Source organism: Pyrus communis, chromosome 13, assembly GCF_963583255.1.
Source record: "Pyrus communis chromosome 13, drPyrComm1.1, whole genome shotgun sequence".
NCBI lineage: Eukaryota > Viridiplantae > Streptophyta > Magnoliopsida > Rosales > Rosaceae > Pyrus > Pyrus communis.
This window is the reverse complement of record NC_084815.1, coordinates 18,453,872-18,481,061: the sequence shown is the minus strand read 5'-3', so window position 1 is coordinate 18,481,061 and position 27,190 is coordinate 18,453,872. Positions and strand designations below refer to the sequence as shown.

The window sequence follows — 27,190 nt, the reverse complement described above, 5'->3', positions numbered from 1 at the left end:
GTTAATCCCACTTAATAATTTTCTCTATTGGAAATTACTAAAATGCTCTCGATCAAATTTTGTTTAGTCAAGCCCTCAATCAATTAAATTTTGTATCTTAACTCTCGTAATTCAAATCATATTTCCGTATTCGCCTACACAATTGTGAGTACAAAAACAATTTAAAAAACTAAGAAAATATGAGAGATTGAGATTTAAACTTGAGGTTCAAAAATTACTTAAGACACCCAACTAGGGACATCTTGATCATTTCACATGGCTCGAGAATAAAATATAATATTTTAAGGTACGGGGTGTAATAGTATAATTACGAGTAAATTGAAGGAATGATCCCTGAACTATGGTTGAATTGTAGTTTTAGTCCCTGAGCTAAAAATCCATTAAATTTGGTCCCTAAACTTGATAAAATGTGGAGCATTGGTCCTTTGATGTCAATTTTGTTAGATTTTCCATTAGAGTGTATGAGTGGTACGTTTATGGGCCCTACACTTAAATAATTCAGTGCTACCTGGATTAGAAATATTAAAATAAAATAAAAATTAGGAAATATAAAATTTTAAAAAAAAAATCTATAGACCCACCCGCACTTCACCAACTCTTGCAGTCCACCCCTTTAACTTTGAGTCTTTGACCAACTCCCTAGCCTACCTCCCACCTCCATCTCCCAATCCCCATAGCCCAGCCAATCCCCAACCCGTAGCCCACAAAGTTCCGACCTATGTACGGTGAGGGTTTCAATTGTAGGTGGTGGGGAACTAGAGATTGAGCTGTCAAGGCAGCGTGGACTAAGGTGCTACAGGATGGAGGTCATTGTGTGAAGTCGTTCGGAAAGGAAGATTGTGTTCTAAATGTAACAATGTTCTAAAAAAGGGCCTAGGCAGGCGCTGGGCGGTGGTGAGCCGATGCGTTTTTTTGCAAATCAGTGGGAAAAATCGGATGGGCTCTAGGTAGCCGCCTAGGCAGGGTTAGGCGGTGCTAGGTAGAGCTAGGCGGTTTTTTTATTTTTTATTTTTTATTTTTTATAATGAAAATAAAAAATAAAATTAAAAAAATCCTATCTAAGTCTAAGTGGTTTAAAATTGTGAACTTGTTGTACATGTGTCATCCTACAATACTCCTCATTATGGTTATATGACATATATGCTTAATGTGTTTTTAAATTTTGGACTTGTTGGATACTCTCTTTGCATTTTATCATTCTTTTATTATCTTATCCATGGATTTTATATAAGTATAATTTTTTGTAAGTGTCAATACGCACTTATTTACAAGATATACAAAAAATTTACTTAAATCCGCTTAGGCGCCCTCCTAGACCCCCCTAGCCGCCTAGGCGCTAAGCGCCAGCTCGCCGCTCGACTAGCACCTAGTGTTTTTTAGAACCTTGAAATTTAGATTGGAACTTTTCTATGGTTACGTTATTGGGAGAGTGCTACAATGGCGGCTGGGTTTGAAGAAGAAGGTGGACGGAAGGAAGATGGGAGAGAGAAAATTAAACCATTTTTATTTTATGTATTCTCCAAAAACATGGTAATGTTTTAATGTCATATTTGAATGTTTTAATGTCATATTTGATCATGGTCTCACTCACCAAACTCTCATTCAATTTGTCATTTTAATTTCAAGATAAAAGATCAATCTTTCCAACAACATTGCCAAAAATCTCAAATTCTGTACACATTTAGCAATAATTAATTGTCGTTTGCTTTACTACTATATTTAATCTTTACTTTGAATCCAACCCCCCGCAATAATGACTCAAAAATCATCCGTCACGCACCATTAGACCAATAACAAGAAATTATTATTTTTTATTTTATGTTCTTCCAATCTAATGGACCGTTTGCCAACTACAAAATAGGAACAAATTAAATTAAAAAATTAAACACAAAAAATGTAGAATTATGTACCAATAATTCATATCAAGGGAGCATATTCTTATAAAATTCAAAAAACCATCTAATCTAAAGCCCAAAAGTCAAATTAGAAGCCGAATGTCCTTTATTTTTTCACCACCAGCTAAATTTGTTCTATCAATATATTAAATAAAACATTACTAAAAATCCTTAACAATAAACTTTCGCGTGCAATTTAATTTAAATTTTTACAATTTTAATCAATTGAAGGATAGTTCCTTAATTTCATCAAAAATTCAGTAAAATTGCATGAGATGTGTTCTACATCCGATGTATGACGTTAATGGCTAAAGCTTGAATTTAATAACTAAAGCCCAATTTACCTAACACTAGTCTTTTGCCACACGCGTGCGTCAATTTACTATTTTACATGTTATTTTTATTGTAGTTTTATTCTTTTTATTTTTGTTTGAAATATTTTATCTATTTTTATTTTTAAAAATTAAAGGAATAAACTGTCCACTAAATTATTTAATTTTGATATCATAACTAAGAATGGATATTTTTTTGAGATTATGAATGATTCATTTTTTTTACTTCTAGCTTTTATTTACCTAACATATACCACCTCACGTGATATTTTTATTAAAAAACATTTGACGAATTTCATAAATACCTCTGTAAGTTTTTTTGACCTTCGGAACGATGAACTATTATGGCGGAAGCCTTTTGGTTCTTCTTTTTAAGAAGAAAAAAACTACAACAATTAAAACCCCATAGGCTTATAAGGGTGTGTTTATTTGGGCTCACTAACTTTCCTTGGACTAGACTGGACTAGCTATTATTGTGGTCCCATGTTTGTTAGGCTGAAGGATTAGGTTTAATGGGATTAAGTCGGACTCGCTCCGACTGACTCCCTCACTAAAAGTTCTTAGCCAAACCCCCCAAATATCCCAAAACTGCTAAGACCCAGCGCTGCTTCGTATGAGTCGTCCAAACCTTGTGCCTCGTTCCAACTTACAAGATCTCAATCCTCGAAAATAAGGATTTTTTTCATCTGGGTTCGACGATTTGGGGTCTTCCACCATCTAGATCTTTTGGTATCTCAGATCGCACACATACATATATCGCTCTCTCTCATAAATGCCCTTAATTTTCACTTACCAACCACCCTGCTTCCACTAATTCTTCCCCCACCAATCGCGTTCCGTCGCAGGAATTCAATTTTCGACTCTCATTTTCAGCGGACCATGATTTGAATCTGGCACGCTAGACAAGGTAAGCAATTATTTGGAATTGGGGATTTTGAAAGGTATTTGGTTGGTGAGAAAATTGAAAGAGAAAACAAAAGAAAATGGAATGGCAATTAGTAAGAACTGGGGAATTGCATGAAAGGAAATGAGATTTTGAAAGGTGTTTCGTTGGTTGATTTTTTGCAAACGGGATTCCATGAAAGCAACAGATCTTTAGGCCAAGCTTGCTGAAGGAAACAATCAAGCGACAGAGAGGATTGAGACGGATGGAGAAAAAAGGGGAGGTGGTGAGGCAGAGAAGACAGAGCATTCTAAAAAAAGGGTTTCTAGAAGAAAAAAAGAGGAAGAATAAATATTCTAGATATGCTTTAAAATAATATAATTTTTGAGTTTTGTTAATTATCCTGCTTTTTAATTCGATACTACACCAAACGTTTCACTAAGCTAGTCCAGCTTAGTTTAGTTTAAGCCAGTCCAGCTTAGTTTAGTCTAAGCCAGTCCAGCTTAATCCCTAATACTAGTTCAGTTTGAAACAGTCCGGTGCAACAAACGTAAAGTTGAACTTCACCCAAAATACATGGACTAAAATTCAAATTGGTCCCTTGGAATTTCACTAAAATGACGAAAAAACCCTTATACTGACTGGTACTTGGGGTAGAATTTACTGTTACTCCGGGGTAGTAAAAAATGAAGGCCTCCAATTAAAATTATTCAACACAATTGATCGCCTGCCCGTCCACCTGAACTCCAGTCGTGACCCGCCACTTGTCCACTTATTACTATGGGAATGATCTGTGATCATCATCATCACCATCATCATTATGATGGGCGGATGCGCATGCATGTATGTACGCATGACAGACGATCAAACAAAGAGACCGTGCAGTTGGGTTGGGGGGAGAGAGAGAGAGAGAGAGAGAGCAGAATCTGAGTTGAAGAGCCATCGCCATTCCTAGGACGATGTCGTATTGGAAGTGAAGACGATCTTCACAACAGAGAGAGAGGTTGGATCCAAATCCAATCCGAAAAGGAACTCCTTTTTCGGTTCGACTCTCCTTCTTCACTGATAAAAACAACAACAACGCAGAGAGAAAAAACAAAAAACCCCAAAAATCACTACCCGAATTTTCGAATCGTTTTTGTAATTTCCGGGTTGTTTTTAAAAATTATTTTCATTTCGTTTTCTCCGTAGTGATCTCGAGGCGCGATTGTTCTTAGGCTTTCTCTGTCTGTTGATCGACCCATCAAAGAATTAATTTTTAATTAATTATTTAAAACAATCAATTCAGAAGAAGGGAAGAGAGAGAGAGAGAGGAAGAGAGGAGTGAGAAAGCTATGGCAGTGGTTGAGAATGCAGGGGTGGAGCTTGGGAAGAGCGTGGGGTCGAACACGGCGAATCGGAACCCGGAGACTTCGACGACGCCCCAGGACGGCGGTGCTGTTGCCGCATCGAATGATCAGGATCTGTCCAAGCTCAGCAACGCCGGCGCCCCTTTACGGCACCGCATCGATCAGAGCATGTACGTGATGGTCACCCCGCCCCCCAACGGCAACATCAACGGCAACGGCCAGGTGGCGGCGGCTCAGCGGGGGAGCTTTGATCACGTGGCGAATCATCACCATCAGCAGCAGAGATCTAACGGCGGAGATTTTCAGATGAGTAATGGGGATCATCATCACGACGTAGACCGGGACATGAGGGAGCTGAGGGAGCTCTTCTCGAAGCTCAACCCCATGGCGGAGGAGTTCGTGCCGCCGTCACTGGCTAACGGCCATGGACTCAATGCTGGGTTTGTTAACATGGCACTGATGATGCAGAACGGGAACAGAAATGGACAAGCTAATGGCTTTCTTGGTCGACGGGTATGTATTAGACTTGAGCTTTTCAGGGTTCCTTTCCTTTTTTATTGTTTGTTTGGTTGCTGAGAAAATGAATGGGAAAATTCTGTATTGTTTGGTATTTTTGTGTTGGTTTAGTTTTTGGAGAAGAATTAGGGGACAAAATTTAATGGGTGCTTCTATTTTTGCTTTTCTGTTTGTTTCTTTTTTTAATCAGAGAAACAATCAAGGGAAACGGAGAATCAATAGCAGGACTAGTCAAGCGCAACGAGAAGATAGAATCCGAAGGACTGTGTACGTGTCTGACATTGATCAACAGGTACAAATGATGCCATTTATCTCCTTTGGTTTTTTATTAGCATTTTGGTGCGAGACTAAAAGTTGTGGTCTTTTTGGGACATAGGTCACTGAGGAACAGCTTGCAGCTCTCTTTGTTACTTGTGGGCAGGTAATGATCTTCGTTAAGAGGTATGTGATTAGTTAATTGTAAATTCTGGTTTTGAATAATTTCTCTTTTCTGTTGATGAAGGTTGTTGACTGCCGAATTTGCGGTGATCCTAACTCTGTTCTCCGTTTTGCCTTTATTGAGTTCACTGACGAAGGTAATGTAGATGGTGTATGCTGAAATTATGTGGTTGTATAAGCTTGAATGGTTATTTTTCTGTGGTTATGCTATGTGATTGTTACTGATTGATTGATCGGCTGGTGGGTTTTCATTATGCAGATGGTGCACGAGCTGCTTTGAGTCTCGCCGGGACAATGCTTGGATTCTACCCTGTTAGGGTGCTGCCCTCAAAGACAGCTATTGCACCTGTTAACCCCACATTCTTGCCTAGGGTGAGTCTTCCTCTTTTGTGACAGTTGCAAAATTCTGAACTGAAGGAAGTTTTAGCCGTTTGGAATCTATAATTTCTTGGATAATAACTTGTTTATACATTTATATTTATGTTTCAGACTGAAGACGAACGTGAGATGTGTGCAAGAACTATCTATTGTACAAATATTGACAAAAAGGTAATTTTTTTTAATGGTTTGTCATTGATGTGGCCGAAGTTGTGATTTCAGAAACGGCTGTTTTTTGGATTGATTTGTGCAGGTTACTCAAGCTGATGTCAAACTCTTTTTTGAATCTGTCTGTGGAGAGGTTTGTGATTTCACTGGAAGTTTGTATTTTACATTTCATTTTATGGCAACAATGCTATTATGTCGTGTCCACTCCAATGTCTTGGACTATTTATGAGGTTACCTCTTCTAAATCTGATGCAGGTTTATCGTTTGAGGCTGCTAGGGGACTATCACCACTCTACTCGCATTGCCTTTGTTGAGTTTGTGATGGTAATTACTTCTTCCTCTATACTCTGCATGCTGTTTTATTATTTTCCTATATCGTTATTTGGTTTCGCTGTTAGGCCATGACGACAAACTAGGTATATGCGTGAAACTCCCTTGTTTTTCGAGATTAGTATTCAACCTTCGAATGCCTCTTTGATTTTCCCTTTACAAGTGTGACTAATGTGTCTCATGATGCAATGCATTTGCTACTTTAAGAAGGCATTTGCTATAAAAAGGGATAAGATGAATGCTTAGATGAATGGGGCTGCGGAACTCTGATAGAGGGATAAAATTCTTTGAAAATCTGTGTTAAGCCTTTAAAGTCCATTCGTCTCTATCCTTTCTGTCATGAAGTGATTGGATAGGATATTTTTAGGGCTTTAGTTTCTCAAAGGCAATTGTATGGTTCATTCATGGTTAGTTGTAGATTGCCAACAATAGTTGACAAATCCCAAGAACTTAAGCCTTATTGGCCTTAATGCTTTTTGGAACAGTGAAAGCAGATTTTATCATGATATCAGTGAGTTAGATACTGAATTTGAAATTTCTTGCAAAGGCTACCTTCTAATAAAGTTAAATTTCTTGCAAAGGCTACCTTCTAATAAAGTGAATTTATTAGATCCGTTTTTTTTTTGGGCTGAGAATTTATGGGATCTTGATTTTATTCGAATTGGTCAGACTTGAAATCAGAAACGTCATGTGAGAAACTGCCAGAAGTTTCAAGTGTTGTTAATATTTTGCATTAGAATATTGATTTTCTTTGTCAGGTGATGCTAGAGTTAATGGTAACTTTGTTGGGACGGAAGATATAGGGTGGGAGGAATTGTGTTGCTCAAGTGTTGTTAATATTTTGCATTAGAATATTTAGTGGCTGTAAAATTTGGCGACATGAGAAAATGCGAGGACCTGGAAACGTGCATTTCTTAGGCACACTACCTGATTTGTATAGCAACAGATGAGTACAAGTAGAGTTAAAAGATTTGTCAAGTGGCTCGGATCATGTATGCAATCCAAAGCATGCATGTTCTACACAGAGCCTGCCAAGATATGTCTTTGATGAAGTTGGATTGCAAAATGTGTTCGGTTATACTTGATATCTACCTGCACATTAAAAATAGACCTCCAGATTGATTGCTGCAATTCATAAAAGTTTAATCGGAATGTACTTTCATCCTGCAGGCTGAAAGTGCAATCGCTGCTCTCAACTGTAGTGGTGTGGTTTTGGGATCGTTGCCAATCAGGTTAGACTGCATGCTGTTTCATTTATCTTCCGAGTGGTGTAATCTTTGTTTTTCCCACCCCTTTAAGTGACATAATTTTGAGATAGGCTTCATTTTGGTATATTAATTTATGGCGTCTTGTACAAGCAGGGTAAGTCCATCAAAGACACCTGTTCGTCCACGCGCTCCTCGCCTTCCAATACATTGAGTCATCTTCGGCATCCCAGACTGATTTACGGTTCCAGCTGAAATATATTTAAATACACATACAACTATGTAAAGATGTTCTCTGTGCCTCTCTGGCCGCTGCGTTTTGTCTTTACTTGCCCTCGGCTTTCATGGCCTTGGATCTTTTGTTCTCGTTAGAGTTTATTATGATGTTCTGGAATATAGAGTCGAACAAAAGGACCTTGAGGCGTAAAAGATGACACATGAAGACCCCCTTTTTAACAGCCCTTTGTGTTTCATGCATACACGCGTGTTTGCGCTTGCTAGCTTGCGAACACACACGAGGCACGCCCGAACTGCTGCATTTTATTGGATGTGTTGAAGAACGAGGATTCTGCCTCATATGTTGTTCTGTCTTGAGATAACATCAACAATGCTTCTTTTTTGGTCTTAAAACACTCAGTTTTATGAATTGTATTACCTTACTGTTCTTTGTATGCAACGGGGTGGACTGAAGTGTAGTTGGAGAGGCAGAGTGGTCTCATGTGCTCACTGTATATGGGATTTACTAAATTCATCAATGGAGATTTTAGAGGAAATTGTAGCAATGATTCCTCAACTTTAACGCAACTGCAGCAATGATCCATCAACTAAAAATTCATGATTATTGGTCATTTAACTCGTCAAAACGTGTAGTTATGATTCATTTTGTCAATCTTGTTAGAATTAGGGGTGGGCGCAGGTTGGACCGGGTCCAAATTTGGAGGAATCGGATTGGACCCGTTAGAAAATGCAACGGGGCGGGGCGGGGTGGGGCTGATAGTCATATTTTCAAAACGGGAACTAGACATAACTCAGCCCATTTCAAACGGGCCGGTTCCTACGAGTCATAAGGTTCCCCGTGTCAAGCTTTTCTGCAATTCGGTATATATAGATGCACACAATCTGCCTCCTAGAAGAAATCCAACAATTTTCAAGGATTTCTCATGCCCCAACCCAAATCCCCAAATAGAACAAATTAATAAAAACAAAAAATCTTCAAATACAATTTCGAATTCATCAAAAAATACAATAAAACTGAATCCCTGATTAAGCTAAATCCCTAACATTTTAATAAAATTTTCAAGCAAATTAACTGAATCCCTAATTCCTAAATTCCCGAATGCGAATTTAGAATAAAACTGAAATTAGATGCTGTAAAGAAGAGAAGTAAGAGCCTATGAGGTGGTGAGGTCAAAGGTTCGGTGGAGTACTGATATTCGGAGACTCAAGTTGGGAATCTGTGAGAGGAGAGTCAAATTGGAGTTTGAGTCTTCCAAAAGGAGAAGAGAGTCAGGTCAGCGACTAGATAGAACGATGCAGAATGCAGTAATGAATTATGGAAGGGGGCAATGGGCCGGGTCGAGGACCCTTTTTTCAGAGATTTAGGATCCACCCTGCCCCGCCCCATTTTGAGTTTACAAAATTTGTACCCGCCCCATACCTGCCCCAAACCGGTTGAACCCGCCTCGCCCCGCGGGTCCTAGACTCGTTTGCCCACCCCTAGTTAGAACTTATGTCAAAATAAGTCATGTGCCATGCACTTGAGGCTGGATCAAAGGGAAGGTATGGAAAACCAAATGAGAAAATTGTAGCAATGGTCCCTCAACTTTAACCCAATTAAAGCAATAGTCCCTCAACTTTAACCCAATTGTAGCAATGGTCTTTCCAACATGACTCATTTTGACGGAATTGTCGAAAAGGACCATATCTACACATTTTGATGAGCCAATGGTCAATGATTTTTAGTTGAGGGACTATTGCTCCAATTAGGTTAAAGTTAAGAAACCATTGATATAATTTCTTCGAGATTATATTGGCACATGAAAAGTTATTTTTGCACACAATATTTTTCGTTTCACGCATGTTTATTTTTTTAACTTTGTATTTTTTGACATATTCTTATATTTTTTTTGAGCAATCGATATTATCTACACTAAGGGGAAGAGGGAGTGGGCTTAGGCTTGCATTAGACTAGCAATAATTTAGTTCAAATTTGTCTTTGGCGATAATTAAACCTTAAAACTCTTACTTATAAGTGAGAGGAATATCATAGACCTAGTACTAAGTGGCACAAATAAATAGTTAAAAGATAATCAAAAGGCACAAGTATATAGTGTGTAGAAGAGTCGTACAAATACCCAAAAGCTAATCAACGTTGTCCTACAAAACGACGAAGATGCCATTAATGAAGTTTCGGATTTAAGTTTCTTTAGTGGAACAAAACATGATATTTTTTTAGCTTTGTAGAGTTGTAAACATAAAACACTCCTTGGAATAAAGCCATAACTTTTGAAAAACAATACCTGAGCCATATCAACATCTCCAATTCTTGTTATGTAATATATGAATGCAAACATCACTCTCTTAACACTTGGATGCAACATATGTATATAAACATCACTCTTTTGGTACATATTTTCAAGAGTTTCTACATCTTCAACAATATTCAAACCTCGTAGCAACGCGCTGGTATACTTGCTTGTTATCAACTAAATGAATCACATTTTGTACCAAGATTAAAAACCTTCGAGAAAGAAGTTTATATATATATATATATATATATATATATATATATATATATATATATATTACACTTCTATTTTCACTTCTCACACACTCCTCTTAATTCAATCATCAGATCAAATGAATTGAAAAAGATCAACGGCCAAAAATTAACAAGGGTATATAAGAGGTAAAAATGGATGTGCGAATAGCACTTTCCTTGATATATTTCAGTCAGCGGAGGAAGGACTTAGCCTCACAATGAGCTATCAATAATGTGGTTCAAATTCGCCTTTGACAAGAATCAAATCTAAAACCTCACTTACAAAGGACGAAGAATATCATTAGACCGTAGTACTAAGTGATGGCTGACATTAAATTTGATGCTCATATTTTAAGACAATTTATAAGCTTATTTAATAATTATTTCGTTTTTAATTACTAATTTCATTTTATGTGCGTTTATCTGCGTGAAATTCACAATAAAATGTACCAAAGATAAAATCTGAGAGATAAACTTTTGTTGATACATTTTGGACTCCATATGTAAATATATATATCATCACATTCCAAGTGGCAAAGTGGACTCCACAACATTATTCAAAGTAGACAAAAAGGATATTGAAGTAGAACACTTAAGACTCTGCACACACACAAAAAATTAAAAAAAAACAAAAAAAAGAAGTGCCCTAATTGAACACTTAAGACTCTCTCTGAACACTTAAAGACGATGAATGAAATGGGTTGGGAACATGCAGGGATCCTGCTGGATCTCATCCATTAAATATAAAAACCCATGCACTTGCCTTCAACTAGTGTTTGACTCTGTCACTCTCTCTTCGCAAGGACATGGCAATGGCTGTAGCAACTATTGGAAATATGTTACCATATTATGTACGCACTTGGACCCTCTTGAACTTAATACCCCAACGACCTCAAATAATAGTATTAGTCCATATATATGCCTAGCTGGTCCCCTTTAGGTATGGTTCGGTATTTTGTTATTGTTAACATTAGTTGTATTGCTCTCATTACTCAATCTCTTATATCACCGACTCATAAAGTTTCAGGTGTAATCATTTGCATATAGTTATACATCATTCTCTCTTAGCACACAGTTAATCATGCATCAAATTAGTTATTGTCTACAATGGTGATATGAAAGTTTTTCTCCCAAAGCTCTCCCTCATTTTCATCATTACAACGCCATAATATATATATATATATATTTTGTCAAAAAACGCCATAATATTTAGGGTTTCGGGTTTCTAGATCTCTAGCTTGTTAAGGATATTGAAGGACCACCTACTAACCATGAGCACAATGCATCAGAATAGTACTCAGATACTTAGCTTAATTGTTAAGTTTTGGTTGGTTAGAGTTAGTTGAGTAAGAATGCTTAGTCAGCATTATTGTGTATTTATGTATACATACACTATGTACCTTGAAATTGATTAATGAGAATCTTTCTTCAACAAACACTATCTCTCTCTAGATATTTTCTCTCTCTAAATTCTCTCTAGAATCTTGATTTCTTTGCAGATCTCTAATCTTCGACATGGTATCCTTCGCCGCTGTCTAACGACTTCGATCATTTGCTTTTCGTTTGCGTGCATTTTCTTGCTCTTTCTTACTTCCCAAACAGGTCTTACCTATTTCTTCTCTGCAAATCGTCTGTTGATTCAATGGCGATAACTACGAATTCCTCTGATTCTCCTTCTCGTGCACCTTCTTCTGGCCCTAATCCTCTAAACACTCTGATTGCATCAATTATTGTTCAACATGTCACTGGAATGGTTCCGACTAAACTCAATCGTCAGAATTACATTACTTGGCGTAGTTTGTTCATTCATGTTCTAAAACAATTCAAGCTTTTAGGGCTTATTAATGGCGAAGATCTTTGTCCATCGGAATTTGTTCATGATCCTTCTAGTTCTCAAATTCTCAACCCAGCTTATGAAGTTTGGTGTCAACGCGATCAGATTCTAACAATTTGGATCAATTCTACACTTGCTGAGGATCTTCTTTCGTTAACGATTGGGATGGTAGATTCACGATCTCTTTAGCAGTCTCTTGAGTGTCGTTTTTCTGGTGCTTCCCGCACTCATGTCCAGAGTCTTCAATCCAAGATCCAGACTATCCAAAAAGGCGACTCTTCGTTGACCGACTATCTCAATTCCATCAAAGAAATATTCGATAAACTGGCCGCTGCTAGTGAGCCGATCTCTGAGAAGGATCTTGTTGCTTACATTCTTTCTGGCATGCTTGGTGAGTATGAATCATTTGTTGATTCAATTGAGACGTGATCTGAAGATGTGAATGTTGATGAACTTCAGGGTCTTCTCCTCAGTAAAGAAATTTCTTTCCAGAAACATAAGACTTGATTTTCTTCCTCCTCATCCTCCACACATTTTCATGCTTATACAGCACAACAAAATCCTTCTGGTTCTAATTCTTTTCGAGGAAATTTTAGAGGAAAGTTTCAGAATCACAATCAATCTAATCAGAATCGCAATTTTGGTGGTGTTCTTGGACCTGTTTCGAATCAGAATCGATCATTATCCTCTGGTTATACTCCTAACAACTATCAAAAATGTTCATCATCACTTTTCTCTGGACATCCTAATCCATGTCAAATGTGTAACCAGAATGGTTGTCTTGCCCTATCTTGTGGTCAACTTTCACAGTTTGCATATCAGCAATCTCAATGATTCAACAACATTCCTGTAGGCATGTCTACCATGATTGGTTCATATTCTCCAAGCTATTAGCTAATTGATAGTGGTTCTTCACATCATGTAACTCTTGATCCTGCATCTCTCAACTCAGCAATTCCTTACACTGGTACTGAACAACTGTTCGTCGGTGATGGTAAAGGTCTCTGCATTTCTCACACTAGATCTACAATTATTCAAACGGCTAATGCTATGTTTAAACTAAATGATGTTATTTTAGTTACTAAAGCATCTCATAACTTGCTATCAGTATATCAATTTGTTCATGACAATTGGTGTTCTTTGACATTTAATCCTTTTGGATTTTATGTCAAGGACCTACGAACTGGGATGATGCTTTTCCAGGGCCCCAGTGAAGGAGGTCTATATCCTTTCTATTGGAATGCATATAATGGTGTATCTAGTATTGCCATTTCACCTCATGCACTCATGACAGCTAAAACAGACATCCATATATGGCACAGAAGGCTTGGACATCATTATAGTATAGTTTTAAATAAGGTTGTCAATAAAAGTAACCTACCTGTTGTTGGTTCAGTACATAAACAATCCTTTTGTTCTGATTGTCAATTGGGGAAGGTCTTTAGACTTCCATTTTATTTTGCCTTATACCTCCAGTAGGCCATTTTATATCATTCATGCTAATGTATGGGGTCCTTCCCCCACTCTTTCATGTACTGGATATAAATACTATCTTATCCTAGTTGATGATTTCACCAAATATAGTCAGTTATATAGTTTGCACTTCAAGTTTGATGTCTGTTCTGTTCTTAAAAATTTTGTTTTGAAAGTTCAGAATTGGTTTGATGGTAAGATTCAGTGCCTGAGATCAGATTTAGGGGGTGAGTTTCTAAGTTATGTTTTACAAGATTTTTGTAATGCTCAAGGTATAATACATCAATTGAGCTGTCCTCATACTCCATAGCAGAATGGGTGTGCAGAAAGGAAACACAGGCATGTTGTTGAAATGGGTAGGACTCTGTTATCTCACAGTGGTTTGCCTTCTAAGTTTTGGGTTGAAGCATTTCAAACTTCAGTGTATCTCATCAATAGGCTGCCATCTCAGTCTTCATCTTGTCCATGGGAGTTATTGTTCAAAGCTGCACCTAAATATCACACTTTGAAGACCTTTGGTTGTGCTTGTTATCCTTGGTTACAACCCTACAGTTTCTTCTACTACTGCTCATTCTCTTCTTCTAGCATCTATTAATCAGCCTACAGACAATGTTACTTCAGTTTCTATTCCAGTTAATAATCATCCCATGGTTACAAGGGCTAAGGCTGGTATACACAAGCCTAAAGTGTTCACTGCAACTAAACATCATCTTCATTCCACTGTTAACTCTCTCACCATTATTCCTCCTACACCAACCACTTATCTTCAAGCCTTTAAGAACTCAAATTGGTTGGCAGCAATGAAGGATGAGTATCAACCTTTGCAGTCCACAGGAACTTGGGATCTAGTACCCCCCAATCCTCAATATAATTTGGTAGGCTACAAATGGGTGTTCAAACTCAAACACAAGGCTAATGGTTCTACAGATAGGTACAAAGCTAGGCTTGTAGCCAAGGATTTTCATCAACAAGAATGTCTTGATTTCTCTGAGACTTTTAGTCCAGTAGCTAAACCTACTACAATTCAAATTCTTCTCTCTATTGCAGTTACATATAATTGGTTTGTTCATCAGTTGGATATGAGCAATGCCTTTCTTCATGACTATCTTAAAGAGGATGTATACAAGGTGTAACCTCTTGGGTTTATTGATCAAACTAAACCTCATCATATTTGTAAACTGAAGAGATCACTCTATGGTTTAAAACAGGCACCAGGGCTTGGTATGAAGCATTTTATAGTGCTATTCTCTCATTGGGATTTATCTTTTCCTCCTTTGATACTAGTCGTTTCATCAAGAGAGATTCTACTATTACCTTTATCCTAGTTTATGTGGATGATATCATCATAACTGGGAGCTTTCCTACAGTTTACCAGTCCATAATTTCCAAGTTACAATCTTTGTTTCCTGTCAAAGATTTGGGAGATATTCATTATTTTATAGGACTTGAAGTTCACAGATCCTCTGCAAGTCTCTTTCTTAATCAATCCAAATATGCCTTGGATTTGCTTAAGAAAACAGACATGCTAGGTGTCAAACCCTGCTTTACTCCAGTGGGTTCAGCCAAGTTCGATCATTCTGGCTCTATTATTTTAGATCCTACATCTTATAGGTCAATTGTTGGTGCACTTTAATACTTGACATGGACAAGACTTGATCTAGCTTTTGCAGTGAATCAGGTTTGCCAGAACATGCATGCTCCTAGAACTATACATCTATAGGTTGTCAAGAGGGTTTTTAAATACCTAAAGGGTACAATTGACTCAGGCTTATGGTTCAAACCAGGAAAACAGTGTTTCACAGCTTGGTTTGATGTTGATTAGGCAGGTTGTCCAGTAGAAAGAAGATCTATCAGTGGCTATTGTGTTTTCTTAGGTCCTAATTTGATTTCTTGGAGTGCCAAGAAACAAATCACTGTGGCACGATCGTCTACTGAAGCAGATTATCGGTCTTTAGCCAATACTGCTGCTGAAATCACTTGGGTGTGTAAAATATTGCAGGATATATTCTTTCCTCTTCTTCGAACTCCTGTGATTTGTTGTGATAATCAGAGTGCTATTGCATTAGCTAAGAACCCAGTTTTTCATGCTTGCACAAAGCATGTCGAGATTGATTATCATTACATCCAAGAAAAGGTTCTTCAAGGTCATATCAGTGTTCATCATGTTGCTACTCTCTTCCAGATTGCTGATATTTTTACTAAATCCTTACCTGCAGATAGATTTGCTACTCTCAGTCACAAGCTTTCAGTTTGCTCTCCTCCCTTCAGCTTGAAGGGGTGTGTTAAGGATATTGAAGGACCACCTACTAACCATGAGCACAATGCATCAGAATAGTACTAAGATACTTAGCTTAATTGTTAAGCTTTGGTTTGTTAGAGTTAGTTGAGTAAGAATGCTTAGTCAGCATTATTGTGTATTTATGTATACATACACTCTGTAACTTGAAATCGATTAATGAGAATCTTTCTTCAACAAACACTATCTCTCTCTAGATATTTTCTCTCTCTAAATTCTCTCTAGAATCTTGATTTCTTTACAGATCTCTAATCTTCAACATAGCTCAGAGCTTCATATGTGAACCAACGTTGTATGAAAATTTTATGGAATTTGTGGTCCTTGATCCTAATCATGCATGTACTACGTACTGAGTGACATATGAAAATTTAGAGATTATACCTAGCTACAAATAAAGAATGATAGATCGAGATATCTAACTGGAGAATCTCTAGTGAAAGCTCTCAATCAATGTTAATACAAACAAGCACTTGGACTGTAATTAGGTAGGATTAGCTACCAAAAAACCCCACTAAGGAACCTAGATTTGGAGCATGCTGTAGATTATGAGTCCCTTATATTAATGTAATATACAATAGTTACAATATATAGGGTTGAACTAATTCAAATATGGAAGGAATTCTAAGGAGCCTAATTACAGTGATAAATTACTAGATATACAAGAAATGTAAACTAAGGATGAGGAGAATCCGAAGATGAGGATTTACTCAACAATGGAGTTGTCTGCAAATAACGATTGAAAACAGTGGCTGAAAGCAGTTATGCTTATGCACTATGGTGCATGTTTGATCCCTAACAACTAACTATCTAACCAACTAAAAAAACAATGAAGTTGTTTGGTTTTTTATTTGTAAATGATTTATATAGTTGAATTAAATACTAAATTATTAGTTTCAAAAAGAAGAAATGTAGATCCAAATGATATCAAAACACATAAAACCTAAAAAAATTAATCAAACTTTAAACTCGTGTAGCAGCCAGTGCATGCAGGAGCACATGGCATGGCGGCCAAGAGAGGATCGCATTATAGCAACTGGGAACGTGTTAGTTTCTTTTTTCCATCTCAATCTCATGGCTAGTGGCCACTACATGTTTCCGTGGCAAAATGTATTTTGGGTAGTTTGGCTACGCATCAAAGTTTACTTTTCATCTTCTAAAATTAACGGGATGATTCATCCGAAAGAAAGAAATAAACGAAAAGGACTTTTACCAACGCTGAAAAATCATTCCGGAAATGGAACGACAGTTTATACAATACAAGTTTTCGTGATGCGACTTCTTTTATTTGTTGGTAAATACATCTCCCTAAGTTATGTGGTTTGAAAAAGAAAAAGTCAGAATTAAAACACTTTTCAAAGTTTTGAAATAAGAAAACTACTTTTCACGGTCAGGACTTTGGGACAATCACAGTGGCGTGTAAAATGGAGTCAACAGTCACTTTCAAAATGTTTGAGGGCGTAACAAGTTAGAGTGTTGAGAATGAATTTTACATTGATAACGTAAGAAATCTTGTATTGTACGGATTTATATGTAAAGTAATTAGGTTAATTTCTATATTGCTAATTATTTTTTGGGTACATTGGCGAAAGAGGAATGTCAGAACGTTGGCGAAGGGAGGTGTGAGAATGTGACTTTTACAATGGCTTTGAGATGGTTGGTGGATGTCCTATCTATCCTATTGTAAGCATTGCATCATGTTACGTAATATGTGTTTGTTAGGCATGTTTACTTACAATGCATGATTTGTAAGGAATGAGTTTTTTAGCTGTATCATATTATGATTGCTATCTACCAATGAATGAATGAATAAGTGCGTCTCATATTAATTTTAGTATGGAAGACATGGAAAAATCTAGGTATGACCGTATGGGATAACTAGGGTTGGGTAGGGGTTTGGGTTGGTTCGGTTTTAGGTCCATATTACGAACCAAGCTGCACATTTTGATTTGCCTAAATTTCAAACCACAACCAAACCATAATGGCTTAAAATAGATGGTTCGATTTGAAGTTTAACATGCATTTACTATCAAATGAAAAATTCAGAGCTATGTTGTAAATGTTAATAAAGCTTTGTAAACCTATAATTTATAAAACAATTCATCATCAAACTGTTAATCTCTGACAACATCAGATAACCTAATCTCATACTCAACTAAAAGTTTTAAACTTCTATATCTCATCAATCTAATATGTAGAGTAAAATACTAAAATATATAATTTTATGATTAACTACGATTTATAAAAATCTAAACTGCAGACTAAACCAATTATTTCGGTTTGGTTAAGTTTTATAAAGTAAATGGATTAAAAAAAAAAAAAAGAACCAACCCAAACGGTTTGTTTTGATTGGATAACCATATTAATAAATGAGAGTTGTTTATCCCATACCTATTCCTTCTTATCTTAATTCCCTTCTGCTAACTCCAACTAAGTAAGGATGCCCTAAGAGAAATGATAAGAACACTAAAATCATCAAATTAACCGGATTTTCTTTTGGTACCTTTGGCAGTTGAAACTATTAGTGCAAGAGAATTCGGTTAGGATTTTTTTTCTTATTGGGCTAGGTTTTGGTATTGTAATCCCTGTAAGCTTAAGTTTCTTGTAAGTCAAGTCACTGATTTGAATATAAATATATTTTGTGATATCAATACAATTACACAATTATAATAATTCTACATATTTAGACTTTGACACACCTAAACAATCCCTAATTGAAGATAAAAATATCTTGTACATTGTAGGGATTACATAACGCTCTCTCATGTTGGAGCCTACCATTCTTAGGTATTAATTGTTCAGAGGATTAGTTTTACATGGATTACCATAAGACTATGAGCTCGTTTGAATGTGCTTTTAAAATGACTGAAAGCGTGTTTGGTGAAAATATTTTTGGAAACAATCTTTAGTAAAAATGCTAGTTAATCTTGGAAAAGCACTTAAAGTGCTTCCTAGAAGAAGCACACAACTGGTGCTTCTTGTAGAAAGCACTTCAATTGCTTTTGAAACCCATAAACATTTTCTTTAAAAGCACTTACAGTAGTTTTAAAAGTACATCCAAACGAGCCCTATATCAGCTCGTTTAGAAGTGCTTCTAAAATGGCTAAAAGCGCTTTTGGTGAAAATGTTTTTGGAACCAATCCTTAGTAAAAATACAAGTAGATCCTGGAAAAGCACTTAAAGTGTTTCCTGAAAGAAGCACATGACTAATGATTCCTACAAATAACTGATGATACTTTTGAAACCCAAAATAATTTCTCTAAAAACGCTTTCAGTTATTTTAAAAGTCAAATAAAAATTATCATATAAAATTTGCTTCAACAGAACCGGCTCTTCGTTCACAAAAGCAGGACGGAAAAAAAGTTCATATTGGAGAGCCCAATAGATGCTAGCATATCTGCCCACAATTTTCTGAACCCTCTTGAAATACTTCTCCAATTTAATTAATTTCTCAATCCATTGTATGAAAACTAACTTATGTACCCTTTTGTAACAGAAAGGTAGCACCACTTGTTCATCACATTTTATAACTAACAAACCTTTTCATATACTAAACATTGATGTAGTTCACTTGTTGAAAATCAAAATACGCCTAATGAATAGACTAACAAATTGAAGAACGAATCAACTACATACGAATGCAAGTGAAAAGAAAAGGAACACTACAAAAATTTAACGAGACGACTACATAACCGAAAGAGACTACACTCTGACTAACTACTTCTCAAACTATATTACAAATAATATTTACAAAGGAAAACTAATGAAAAGGTCTTCAAACTTTTAAATTTTAACCAAAAGCCTATACTAACTTTATTTAATGGTTAGGACAAAACTCAATACCAAACCAGCCTAATAAAATTGGTCCAAGCAAAAAAAATTTATCGAGCTTCCGAATTTACCTTTAACGTCAAGTCTTGGCCTGTTTATTTGGTCTGTTTCCTTTATATCTTCTTCTCCGTCCAAATGCCAAACCTTACCTTAATCATCCTTCAACCAACCAGACCCACCTCAAGATGCTCAAACCGCAAACAAACCTTTACCAAATTTGCAACCCCAAAACTTAAGTTGGAGCATCTCCATCCCTTTCTTCGATATCGCAAAGGTAAGCATTTGCCATCCTTCATCTCTAATGTTATTGTTCAAAGAATTAGAATGAAAAGCTCAATATATTACTCATGCATGCTGTTGCTGTGTAGGACTTTGATTTTAGGCCATGGCTTCAGATTGGATGAACAAACAAACGGCAGAGATCTCGAGGTTTGCGAATTCATGAATGATAAGGGTAAACAGAAAAACTCCATCCTTTCCTTCTTTTGTCGGTGTTGTAGTTTGGATTCACTTTTGACTTTGTCCTGTAATCTTTGTGATGTTTGTGGTTGAAAGAATAAATGCAAAATTATCAGTGCTTCATTGATGTAAATTCATCCATGCTTCTAATGAATTGTTTGTGGTCTCTGTGTATTTGTGCATCCATGTATTATTTTTTTTTTTGGATAAATGGGGGATTGTATTTTTTTTAATGAATTGAGAGTGTATGATTTCTCTTTTCTTCTTACGATGATTTTTTTTTATGGTGTGAAGGCTTGATGGATCTACCAAATCCAATCAAAACTTGAGGGATGATTTTCAAAAACAATAAATAAAAAAATACAATACTTTTTATGATTTCTTTTTACAAATTTCGGTGAGATGTGGGTTTTTATCTCAAATTTCAGTCCATTGAAGTTGAAATTGATTGCGAAGTTGTCAAATGTATATTTCAGGCTGTTCGACTCCAACATGCTCATCAACAACATCACGACGGTGATATGCTTGGATGATTACCATTCCCTAGATAGGACAAGGAGGAAGAAGAAAGGAGTGACGATACTAGACCCACGAGCTAACAACTTCGATCTTACACTAGACCCAATAACCCATATGTTTTCAATTCCATAAATAGTCAGTTTCAGAAATAGCGTACCCGTTTTCAGTTTCATAAATAGTGTACTCATGTTGAGTTTCATAAATGGTTAGTTTCATAAATAGTGTACCCATTTTTAGTTTCATAAATAGTATATTCATGTTGAGTTTCACAAATGGTCAATTTCATAAATAGTGTACTCGTTTTCAATTTCATAAATAGTGTACTCGTGTTCAGTTTCATAAATAGTGTAAATGTTTTCAATTTCATAAATACTGTACCCGTGTTGAGTTTCATAAGTAGTGTAAATGTTTTCAATTTCATAAATAGTGTACCCATGTTGAGTTTCATAAATAATCAGTTTTGTAAATAATGTATTTGTGTTGAGTTTCAGAAATAGTTTAGTACTTGTATTTAGCTAACTAGATTAAAGCATTTATGATTTTTGCTCGTCTTTTGTCTTCTTCGGCATTCATTATTTTCATTCTCTTTTACTTTATTCAATCTAAAAATTAAAGTTTTTCTCCAACATTCTATACTTTCATTCTTTTTAAATTTATTCAATCTAAAAGTCAAAGATAAAACCACAAAAGTCATTTTCCGAGAAAACCAAACCATTTTCCTCTCCATATAAACGTGACAAATACGTTATTTTCTGTTACAAGTGTGCATTTTTCATGTCGCACTAATTCATAAAAAAAAAATCGAGCTAGAGAGTTTAGAAAGAAAAGAGAGTGGAAGAATTATGATGATTTAGGAGTGATCAAGGAACTTGTTCAAGTACGTGGAGCTTAGCTATTGTGGTAGTGACGTTGGATCTTCGTTTTAGCTTTAAAATTGAGGGCTTTGAAGCCTATTTGATGACTGGACAACGATTTTTGAGACATTAAGGTAAAGATTTACATTTGATCAAAATTCTGGGATTTTGTACAAGTTTCATATGGATGTGATTTAGAGAAATTTGATGTTTGACTCTAAATTCATCAAATTTGGTCTTTAAAGGATGCTTGTATGGAAGAAGAGAGTTGTACAATTGATGGATTGTGTTTTGGCTTGAAAGATATGTTGAATATTTGGGAAAACAGACCTCAAAGTCACTAGTTTCATACCAAGGATTGAATTGTGAAAATAGTTTCAGTTTTGGGGTAATTTTGTGAATTATCAAAAGTTCAAGGGCCAAAGTGCAATTATCAAAAGTTTGGGGGACCTATTTGAAATAATAAAAAGTTCAAATACAGAATTTTATTCTGGTTAAGTGAAGGTCCCTTTTGGATATAGTTGTTGTTATGAGAATAAAGTTTAGTCATTATATATGGACATATAGTGACATATTGTAATTGTTAAACTAGGGACTCCAATTACTCGTGGTGTTTGCGTTTAATCGGGGTATTGGTGAGGAATATTGCTTGGCTTGGAGACTAGGTAGGAGAATCCTCACTTACCCTAGTTATGGAATTTTGTGCATGTATGTATATGTAAATATACGAATGCCTGTGAAAGCTGCATATATTTTGCTGTGATAGAACCATGAGGAAAAATGGTTTTGTTTTATATCATGATATGCATGATTGTTTTACGCTACAAATTAAAGTGATGACTTGAGAGTGAAAGGGGCATAGTGACCGCCTTGGGTTTCGATCCCCTAAACCTCCGGAGGGGCTACTACGAAGGGATTAGTACCGCTACCTTTCTAGGAAAGGTATTAGGATATCTAAAGGTAGAGCATTAAAGGACACTCTCACTACACCTTACCATAAGTATATTCGTTCGGAGTTGGTCTAGGTAAGGGGGTAGTTGGTCATGAGACCGGTTATCATGCATGTAGCGATTTATAGGGATCTCTGTTTTCTTTTTAAAGGGAAATTGTGTGAGCATACAATCTATTTTCAAAACTAAACAAAGCTTTTGTTGTGCATCAAACATTTTCCTATAGTATATATAGTGTCGTATACTATTTTCAAACCTAGTTGGGGTGGATTCCCTAAGGGGGAGCGATGAACGTTTGTGATGCTCACCTCTACTTTATTATAGGACCGGCACCTACAAATAGACGATTTGGACTAAAGTCGGGACAAGAGTTGTTTGATGCTTCATATGCTTGATTCCCTTACCGTCTTGAAGGAATCTTTTGTAGCCAAACTTAGCGCTTTGTACTTTCCAAATCGTACTAAAGAGTTGGTGTAGTATGATAATTACCTTAAACTCTTTGGTTTTGTTGTAGATTGTGAAGTTCTTTTCCTTTGTAAAAATTTTATCCAAATTCAGTTGCCATTTTATTCTTCATTTTACCAAAATGATTTTCGCTTCCATATTGCTTAAAAATAAATTATTTTATTCCCCTCAAATAGCCTTACGTTCTATTAGGAATGTAGTGCTATAGTGTTGGATTTTAACACTATAGTATTGTGTTACTAATAGAGCGTGGCACTGTTACGTGCCGGTTTTGGGGGCGTGACATGTTATGCTAAAGAGAAAAATTTTAGTGTCATCGGTTGTAAATAATTATATGTTTATTTTTTTATTACATTTATCACGTTACTTGTTCCGTGTAATAAAAAATAAAAGATAATTATATATAACTGACCATGGTGCATTGTGAGTGCATAAGATTCTATGAAACATCAACTTTGTGGTGAAAAATTGGAAATTGTTTTATCCATCTCGCCTAATGATTGCATAATATAAGCATGCCATGCCAATGTTTCCATGGAAAAGCAAATCCAAATGCGACCACTCTCTTCTTTGTTTTTTTTTTTTTTTTTTTTTTTTTTTTTTTGGGGACAAAAATGCGACCAATCTGTCTGCCTGAATTTCCGTAGTTTCCCACTTCTCTTTCTTTCTGTCTTCTTGGGGCAGTAAGAGACAAAAAGAATGGTTGTGACCCTTATTTTAAAGGCATATTCACATACGGTGGGACTGGTCAAATTGCCACTTTTGCTTTAAACGAGTGAATGATGAGAATCCTAGCTAGGGTTTTGCTCTTTACCAATAATTTTTTTTTCTGTAAATATGACATTGGGGTCTTTAGTTTTTCTTTACTATTTTTGATAAAGAGAAAGTGAAAAAGATGGTTAATGGATTTATTGACTGAAAATCAATTTGTTTTCTTCCTACAGATTATGCTCATTTTTATTACTGGTTCTTCTCTAACTAATACAACTTGAAATCAGTAATAAACAAGAATTACAAAATAAGAGTGACCAGAATAATCACTTTTCAATCACGAATGCTCTGTTTGTATTATATGGACCCAAACTACCAACTATTATCATTTTTCAACCATTTCTTGCATCACCGTACCATATAAAACACATATTATATACACTGTGATCACAGTAGTGGCCTTCTTTTGTCACACTACTTTTCCTTTTGAGGTATTCATCAAATTCCCCCCTTAACTTGTGACTGTTAGCCAATTTCCCCCCTCAACTTTAATTTTGGCCAATTTCCCCCCTCAACTCTCATAATTAGTCAATTTCCCCCCTCAACTTTAATTTAGCCAATTTCCCCCCTCAACTTTTATAATTAGTCAATTTGCACCCTACTGTTAATTTTTTAATTTGATCATAATTAAACAAGTGTGTGTAAGAAACTAAATAAGATGTATGTTAATCATGTTCCTATATCTTTATCCTATTACAAATAGATTAAAATTTAGAATTTTACAATTTATCATAGATAGTATTATTAGTCATAGTAAATCAGTATGGAGTAATTTGATTTGATTTTTGACTATACAAAATTGATAATGAAAAGGATTGATGTGTAAATTTTTGTATGTGAATACAATTTTCTTTATAAAAGTGAAAGCTAAGTTCAAGTAAATTGCAAAGAATCGAGGTTTAGTGAAAAAAATGGCTAGTCTATTCATAATTTTCGACTCCTTATTAAGAAAAACGCATTTTATTGAAATAGGTCTGATCCATAAGTTTAGGATTATTATTTCTTTTTGTTATTATTTCTTCTTCTACATGCTTTAAACCCGATTCATAACTTTTTCTTATAATCAACCCATATCACATACTAATTGTATTATGTTTTTGTATATTTTACCCTATATTATGCAAGTGAGTTTATGTTAATTTTAGTACTTTGTTGGAAGTTATTAGAAAGATTGAAAATTAAGAAAAGAATAGATGGAAAATTAAAAAAAAAAAAATTAACAGTAGGGTGCAAATTGACTAATTTTGAGAGTTGAGGGGGGAAATTGGCCAAATTAAAGTTGAAGGGGGAAATTGACTAATTATGAGAGTTGAGGGGGCAAATTGGCCAAAATTAAAGTTGAGAGGGGGAAATTGGCCAATGGTCACAAGTTCAGGGGGGAAATTGTTGAATACCTCTTTCCTTTTTGTATATCCTTTAATTTTCTTGTTTTTAATATTCTCTGTTTGGTTGAGAAAAGCTCCCAAGAAGAATCCCACCGACGAATAGATCTCTCCCTCCATAACTTTCCCTCTCTTTTATACCCTCCAAACAACCGGTCACTAGGCATAAGCTGCCTATAAGTTATAACTACAACAAGAGCAACAAGGTTTTAGTTAGGGATTTTTAATAAATGGGCAATTGCTTGTTTGGAGGTTTGGGAGATGCAGATGGGGTAGTTCAAGTGACAACATCAAATGGTGGGATAATGGAATTTTATGTGCCAATCACTGTAGGCTTGATCACCAAGGAATTCCCAGGCCATGGAATTTTCAGAAGCCATGATCTTTTCTGGAAACCACTCTCTCACCATGATGATCTTCTGGCAGGACAAAATTACTATCTTCTCCCTCTCAACAGCCAAAGTGGTCGTCACTTGGGCAGCGCCCAGATTGTGAGGGAAGGCCATGTTAGGTCAAACAGCATACCAACTTGTTCACTAGCTGCGCCCTACAGAATGTCGCTTGATTACCATGGAATGATGAAGAGGTCTTACACCGAGGCATTTTCGAAGTACAATAACGTCAGTTTTTGGAAGGTGAAGCTGGTAATCAGTCCAGAGCACCTGTTGGAGATTTTGGCTCAAGAGGGTCGGACTCAGGAATTGATTGAGAGTGTCAGGACTGTGGCTAAATGTGGGAGTGGTGGTTCGGTTTCAGGTTTGGGATTTTCCGATCAGTGGAGCCTCTCGAGTAGTAGTAGAAATGCTTCATCTAAGAAAGATGGAATATTGCTAGATATTTAGCTGGAATCGTAGCAACAATATTGTTCTTTATAACTCCGGTTTGTGTCATAAGTTCTTTTTTTTTTTTTGGCCAAACATGTAGTCTTGTTTTTTTTCTCTTGTATCATGATTTCAAATTGTTAATGAAGATGTTTAGACTTTGAGTTTCTAGCATATAATACGACTCTTTTAATCGCTGGTTTTGGTTTTTGTTGGTACTGTTGATCGAAATCAATTAAATAATGTTCCACCCCGGAATTGAACATATATAGGTGTAGATCGTGGGAATGAGGGTGTGCGACAACTAGAGGCCACTAGTAGACAGGTTTCAAGCATTGAAATATCACACCTATTTGACTTCTAACCAAAAGATTGTGTCTTCTAACCAAAAGATTGTGTCGTTGAGTGGGGAGGCTCAACTTTGAACTGTTTTGCATTGAATGCTAAGGACTTCACATTTTCTTGTATGTAGGAAACTAACTTAGAGTATGAAACTCATTCAAAGAGAGAAATTGTATTCAAATACTTAGTAGAGGAAATTATTAGTGGAAAGCTACATAACAAATTAACAAGAGAAAGCAAATGTAATCTATTGCTTTGCCAAAGAAGGCTTGCTTTGATTTTGAGAGAGTGAAGAAAGTATGGTACTTCTCCACCGATACTATTTGATTTGAGAGAGATTTAGAGAAGGAATGGACTTCTTCTCTTTGAAATGCTTTATGGAAAGCTTGCTTGCTTTCTTTGAGAGGTTTGCTCCTTGAGAGAGATTGAATAATCTTTGCTTTTTGATTGAAGTTGTTGGGGCCTTCTCTTTTGCCCGTGCTTTTCTTTATATAGTGCTCCACCAAGCCCTAGGTCTTCTCTTCATTTTGTCGCTATAATGACAACGGTCTCACATCCACATGATTTTTCATCACCCAATGATCATTATGCTTATAGTTATTCTCAAGGCTTTGGGACTACAAACCAATATGAACTATCTCCTAACTTGATAAGTGGGCCTCGTAGAATTCATGTGAACTGTCAAATTATGGTCCAAATTCACTATGTTAGTCATATAATATAGATATATAGTGGATTAGTTCTCTTTGTATTCATAACAACAACAACAACAACAAAGCCTTATCCCACTAAGTGAGGTTGACTGTATGAATCCTAGAACACCATTGCGCTCGGTTATGTGCCATATCTTCCATTAGATCCAAGTACTTCAAGTCTTTTCTTAGAGTCTCTTTCCAAGTCTTCCTCTACCTCTTCGACCCTGAACTTCTGTCTCGTAATCA

At 36.0% G+C, this 27,190-nt stretch overlaps 2 protein-coding genes and 1 long non-coding RNA gene across 3 annotated transcripts; all 3 read left to right on the top strand.

The window, feature by feature from the left end:
* The first annotated feature begins 3,986 nt into the window (after positions 1–3,986).
* LOC137712507 (polyadenylate-binding protein-interacting protein 11-like) lies at positions 3,987–7,942 on the top strand. The gene is made up of 10 exons (XM_068451580.1): positions 3,987–4,972; positions 5,166–5,267; positions 5,352–5,396; positions 5,478–5,550; positions 5,673–5,785; positions 5,903–5,962; positions 6,045–6,092; positions 6,215–6,283; positions 7,460–7,521; positions 7,651–7,942. The coding sequence occupies exons 1-10, from the start codon at positions 4,445–4,447 to the stop codon at positions 7,706–7,708; spliced, it is 1,158 nt and encodes a 385-aa protein (XP_068307681.1). The 5' UTR covers positions 3,987–4,444; the 3' UTR covers positions 7,709–7,942.
* An 11,862-nt stretch (positions 7,943–19,804) lies between these two features.
* Positions 19,805–21,002, top strand: LOC137711995 (uncharacterized). The gene is made up of 3 exons (XR_011065187.1): positions 19,805–19,960; positions 20,055–20,140; positions 20,622–21,002. It is a non-coding gene; the product is annotated as an uncharacterized lncRNA (long non-coding RNA).
* A 4,314-nt stretch (positions 21,003–25,316) lies between these two features.
* LOC137712297 (uncharacterized) lies at positions 25,317–25,928 on the top strand. Its single transcript, XM_068451399.1, has one exon. The coding sequence runs from the start codon at positions 25,317–25,319 to the stop codon at positions 25,926–25,928; it is 612 nt and encodes a 203-aa protein (XP_068307500.1).
* The last annotated feature ends 1,262 nt before the right edge of the window (positions 25,929–27,190 follow it).

Coding starts and splice junctions, on each gene's coding strand:
- LOC137712507 (XM_068451580.1), top strand. CDS start 4,445: ATGGCAGTGGTTGAGAATGCAGGGGTGGAGCTTGGGAAGAGCGTGGGG. Junction 5,268..5,351: donor TGTCTGACATTGATCAACAG/GTACAAATGATG, acceptor TTTGGGACATAG/GTCACTGAGGAACAGCTTGC. Junction 5,786..5,902: donor ACCCCACATTCTTGCCTAGG/GTGAGTCTTCCT, acceptor TTTATGTTTCAG/ACTGAAGACGAACGTGAGAT.
- LOC137712297 (XM_068451399.1), top strand. CDS start 25,317: ATGGGCAATTGCTTGTTTGGAGGTTTGGGAGATGCAGATGGGGTAGTT.